The sequence below is a fragment of the Triticum aestivum genome, chromosome 4A, assembly GCF_018294505.1.
Source record: "Triticum aestivum cultivar Chinese Spring chromosome 4A, IWGSC CS RefSeq v2.1, whole genome shotgun sequence".
NCBI classification, from domain to species: domain Eukaryota; kingdom Viridiplantae; phylum Streptophyta; class Magnoliopsida; order Poales; family Poaceae; genus Triticum; species Triticum aestivum.
Window position 1 is genome coordinate 749,522,962 of NC_057803.1, and position 5,923 is coordinate 749,528,884.

Consider the following 5,923-nt stretch of genomic DNA (forward strand, 5'->3'; position numbering starts at 1 on the left):
GAGCCCTGCAACCAAAAACGCGCAATAAATGCACATCTGGCTTGCCGTCATACCATGCCTCAAACAGTCTTGCCTTGGACGCTTCTGGTGTACGATCTATTCAGCACGAGTCTTGCTATGCGTACGACTCTTGCTTGTCCAATTTCATACGACATAGCAGATCGAGCGCTTCAACTCCTGATCCAAACGGCAGCACACCACTAGATTAGGCATCGTATAGAGTCGGACAGAGTAAAATCATACGCACAGTAGTTGGCATTCAGCACGAAGATAGACAGCCGTGGTGAGTGACTGCCTCCCCCCACAACTCAGCAGGCACATTCATGGCCTTGAGCATGCTCCGAGCCATGCCCACGACCGTCTGGTTTCGCCTCTCTACCACCCCGTTCTGCTGCGGGGAGTAAGGTGCGGTGAGATGCCGCTGAACGCCATGATCTGCGCAGTACGCGGCCAACTCTGAAGATGTGAACTCGCCGCCTCGACTGCAGGTAATCAAGTTTCTCTACCAACAGTAGGCCTTTTTGGCTCTCAGTCGAATACCCACGCCTGCCAATGTCAACAATTAGTCATACCTATAGACGGGAGCTCCATTTCCCTTTTGCGTGCACGCAACGGACTGCAAAGTCACAGGACCAAGTTAAAACTCACCGGAATATGATGGCGTTGGACTCGGCTGCCTTTTTCCAGTCGACGTAAACCGGCAGCATCAGGGGGTAATCGCTGTTCAGGGAGTAGGTCAGACAGAAAAAGGCACTACAAAATTGCTTGGCTACTTGTTTCTGAAATCTACTCAACACCGTGCGCAATATAATAATTCATACCTTGGGAACTTTAGGGAATCTCCTCCTCGCTAATTCACATGCTGCTGTCCGTAGCTTTCCTCACTTTACTCTGTAGGTAGGGACTCCAGTTTAGGACAAGTGCAGGCAGGGAGCAAACAACAGGAGCAGAATCCACGCAAAGAAGCATGATCCGATCCCTAAGCAGCATTAGCACAGAAGCAGTGGGCCGGAGCGGCGCCGCGCTGGGGTTGCACATCGAATGCACCTACCGTGCAAGCTGCACGGCCAGTGGCATCCCGAGCTTCAGTACCGGAGCATTGAGCCCGCGCCGCTCCCCACTACCTTGGAGAACGAGACCGCCTTAGGGACGACGGTGGCCGCGCGGTTGGAGGACCCTAGTAGGATCCTCCTGAGGTCGGCCCTGTCCTCGGAGGCGGCGGCCGCTTCGGGGACGGCCCAGGCGCGCGTCCCCGCAGGAGAGCGCGGCAATGACAATGACGTCGGTGGCGTGGGCGAAAGGGGCCGCCGGCGTGGACATCGCGATGATGGTGGCCTAGTCGCTAGTGAGCACGCTGGCGTTGAGTTACCCGGCGGCGAGGGCGTGGGCTGTGGCGGCGGTGAGGACGAGCACGGAAGAGGAGCTTTTGCAGCAGCACCATGGAGGCGGAGGAGATGGGTCCGGCAGGAGGAGCTTGCGCAGGAGGAGCTTGCGCTGCGGGAGAGGAGAGGAGCAGCAGGAGGGGTGGATGAGGACAGGGCCATCTTGTGAAATTTCTCAAGAAAGATAATTCTACAGGATAGTCTAGGCTGTTTGTTGTTAAATCTGTTAGTGTGTTGTTACTAAGCTCTAAAAGTACTCTAAATTCAACAACCAAGCTATTCCTTATGGAATTCGCCTCGAAAGTTGGTTCTGGCCAAAGTCCAACCTTTTGAGTTCTGTCAGATTGCCAAGGCTATTTGGGATGGGACCTGTTAGTGCATTATTTCTAAGAGACAACCACTTTAAGTTGGCCAAATAACTTAATTCTCGTGGAATGTGGCCGGAAAATTTGTTATTGTCGAGGTACAAGACAGCGAGTTCTGTGAGATTGCCTAGTTTTTTTGGGATGGAATCTGTCAATGCGTTGTAGCTAAGCCCCAAGTAGTATAAGCTGACTAAATAACCTAGTTCTTGTGGAATTTGCCTAGAAAGTTGGTTATTATCAAGGTACAAAATGTAGAGTTTCGTCAAATTTCCTATGCTATTTGGGATGAAACCTGTTAGTGTGTTGTTGCTAAGCACCAACTGCTCTAAGTTCTCAAGGCGACCTAGTTCTCGAGGGATGTGTACAGAAAGTTGGTTGTCGTAAAGGTACAAGCCTCTGAGTTTGGTCAAATTTCCTATGCTATTTGGGATGGCATCAGTTAGGGTGTTATTGCCAAGATCCAAACTCTCTAAGTTCACAAGGCGACCTAGTTCTCGAGGGATGTGTTCAGAAATTTGGTTGCTGGAAATGTAAAAGTATGTGAGTTTGGTCAAATTTCCTATGCTATTTGGAATGGAACCAATTAGGGTGTTAGCGCCAAGATCCAGACTCACTAAGTTCACAAGGCGACCTAGTTCTCGAGGGATGTGTCCACAAATTTGGTTCATGAAAATGTCCAAGGATGCGAGTTTGGTTAAATTTCCTATGCTATTTGGGATGGAGCTTGTTAGCATGTTTCTGCTAAGCGTCAACCTCTCTATGTTCTCAAGGAAACCTAGTTCTTGAGGGATGTGTCCAGAAAGTTGGTTGTTGTAAAGGAACAAGGTTGTGAGTTTGGTCAAATTTCCTATACTATTCGGGATGGAACCAATTAAGGTGTTAGTGCCAAGATACAACCGCTCTAACTTCTCAAGATAACCTAGTTCTCGAGGAATGTGTCCAGAAAGTTGGTTGACGAAAATGTACAACGCTATGAGTTTGGTCAAATTTCCTATGCTATTTGGGATGGAACCCGGGAGTATGTTGTCACCAAGATCCAGGTACTCTAAGTTCGAAAGGTAATCTATTTTTTGTGGAATTAACCCGGAAAGTTTGTTTCCCCCTAGAATTAACACAGTGAGCTTGGTCAAATTATGTAAATTTCGTGGAATGAAACCCGACAGTGTGTTGATGCCAAGTTGCAGGTCCTTTAAGTTTAGAAGATAACCTAGTTCTCGTGGAATTTGTCCAGAAAGTCGATTACCGTAAAGGTACAAGCTAGTGAGTTCGGTCAAACCACCTATGCTGCTTGGTATTTTACCAAAAAGATCATTACTGGACAAATCTAATGCAACTAAGTGCTTCATGTGTCCTATTTCACAAGGGATATGACCAACTAAGTGATTGTTTGACAAGTTGAGGGTGACAAGACTACTCAAGTTGCCTATCTGACTTAGTATTTCACCGAAGAGTTCATTTTCATGAAGCATTAAGGAATGTAATTTTGTGAGATTTCCTAGACCTAGTGGGATTGAGCCTCTTATCTGGTTGCCTTGCAAAAGGAGAGCATGGAGCTCGCCAAGGACCTCGATACTAGGAGGAATGCTCCCAGCGAGGAGGTTGTGCGAGAGGTCGAGGCGTGTCAAGGTCCTCAAGGCCGAGAAGTTGAGGGACTCCAGAGCCCCTCTCAGCCGCATACCCCATAGAGAGATGCCGTTGATCACCGGCCAATGCTGTTGTCGGTGCACACTGATATCGCAACTGATGCCGCGCCAGTTGCAAGGCGTCGACGTGTTTCCCCAGGAGCGCAGGCCTTGCTGGCTTTGGTTGTCGAGGCTATCTTTCCAGACGAGGAGTGCTCTTGCTTGTCCTTCGAGCACCGCTGCATCCGACGACGCAACTGCGGCGGAGGTGGCCATCATGGTCATGATCAGTATGGTCATGATGAGAGAGGCAAGCATTTTGGGTAGTGGATCCATCTCCATGACTGCTAGCTATCTAGCTAGGTTGGATGGAATTGGCTGTAGTTTTTCTTTTGAGAAGTAATGGCAGCACATTAAATAGTCGAGCACACATCGGTCGACATGTTAACGGAATACAGTACTTGTCAAAGAAGAGAACAGGTGTGGCCATGGAAGTCTGCAGAACCTTCCATGCTTGTTGGAGAGTTACGGCGAGCTCCAGCTAAGAGGTCAAGTCGTCATTCGTGTCGGAGGCATATGCATACTGATTTGCGGATGGCTGAGTTGCATGTCTCACACGGCACAGCAATAATGTTGTACTAGCTTCCAAACATTCGATGGATACATAGACCAAAACCAGGCGGCAGAACGAGTGTTGTGGCTCTTGTTGCTTAAGATAATACTCCCTCTATCTCATGTACTATTTTGTAAAAGCCGATCCTCGGTCAAGTGTATGATGCGGTTCAACAAGATTATGAATCATTCAAGACTAAAATAATGTCTGTAATTTTTTTGCAGTCAGTCAGTATATATGATGCGGACATACGCAAACCTTCCCGATTTTCTGCCTGCGGAGAAGCACGACGTACCTGTGCTAGCTGTGCGCCTGTGCGGTGGAGTGGTAACCCAATTTTTTCATTTCTTCACCGTACCAATACTAATGTATATAGACAGGAGGCAATTATGTGCTAAAATCGTCTCATAGTATATGCTCGTAGTTTATTGATTTCATAGACATGCTTACTAGTTGGTAATTTTACTTTATTACACAAAAATATAATGGAGTGTCTAAAATAACATAACGGTGTTCATGAAGCGGAATAATACAATGACGATATTTTTGCGCGCACAATGAGAGTGAAGTCGTGAACACAACCACGCCATCAACAATTTCACTAAATAGTAGACCACACCTTTGTCCCTGCCCGTCTAGAGTCTAGATCGTATGCGGACCGTATGAGTCTGCAGAACCTTCTTTTCCTTTCTTTTTTGTTTTTTGTGAAATGAGAGTCTGCAGAACTTGCCGTGCCTGACGGAGAGTATACAAACCTTCCGGATTTTCTGGGCCTGTGCAGTGGAGAAGTAATCAATTTTTTTCATTTCTTCACCGAACCAATACTAATGTATATAGACAGGAAGCAATAATGTGCTAAAATCATCTAACAGTATATGTTGCTCATAGTTTATTGTTTTCATAGACAGGCTTACCAGTTGGTAATTTTACTAAGTAATCTACTTTATTACACAAAAATATAATAGAGTGTCTAAAATTACGTAAGTGTGTTCATGAAGTGGAATAATACAGCGCCACGATGTTTTTTCACGCGCAACGACCGTGAAGTCGTGAACACAACCACGCCACCAACAATTTCAATAAATAGTCGAACACAGCTTTGTCCATGCCCGTCTAGAGTCTAGACCGTATGCAGACTGTATGCTAGCCTGCGGAACCTTCCATGCGTGCCTGACGGAGAGTATTATACATGAGAGTTACGGCCAGCTCCAGCTAGCGGTCAAGTCATTCGTGTTGGAGCAATGTGCAGACCGATCTGTGGATGGCTGTGTTCCACCTCTCACACGGCAATGCTGTACGTAGATTATTCAAACACTTTGATTTACTGGCCTAACCAAAATACCTGACAGAAACTAAAAGCCAGATTGATTTTCTGCAGCTGTACAAAACACACATAAAGCTACACAGGCTGCTGCCAAGCGCTTAGCATTACGGACACGATTTAATGGGAAAATATTAGGGGTAAAATAGATTAGTGGGACTGAACTAAGGGCAGAAATGTAAAAGTTCCTAAAAACAAAATTATCACGGCAATGCCAAAATTGCCCAGCAAAGAGTGTCTACCCCCACCCAGATTTGTGCCTTGAGCTTTGGGGTTAACACCCAGCTAAGCAATTACTAAACATATTCGTGACGCTCATGGGTGGAGGTAAATTAAAATCAACGTGAACAGTCAATACTGCAACTTCAGGGACCGGGGAGATGTTACTGAAGATACAAATCATGGACCATGAATTCGGGCGATTCAACCCTGGGAATATCCTCGTGGCTGTCAATATTTACTGGACTGCAGAGCCCGCTCAAAAGCAATAGTTGTTGCCTCCCTCGTTGTTCTACGCCATCTGCTGTAAAATTTTAAACAGCCATACTTTCAGCCTTTCTGTCCAGTCGTCATCGCCGAATCTCTCTTAGCTTCAGGATATATCAGTTTATAGTACTCCC

The 5,923-nt window shown here is 46.6% G+C and overlaps 1 protein-coding gene across 1 annotated transcript; it reads right to left on the bottom strand.

Annotated features, from left to right (window-relative positions):
• Positions 1 to 1,444: 1,444 nt before the first annotated feature.
• LOC123083625 (probable leucine-rich repeat receptor-like protein kinase At1g35710) lies at positions 1,445 to 3,717 on the bottom strand. The gene has a single exon (XM_044505612.1). It carries the CDS (start codon positions 3,709 to 3,711, stop codon positions 1,666 to 1,668), a length of 2,046 nt encoding a protein of 681 aa, XP_044361547.1. The 5' UTR covers positions 3,712 to 3,717; the 3' UTR covers positions 1,445 to 1,665.
• Positions 3,718 to 5,923: the final 2,206 nt, after the last annotated feature.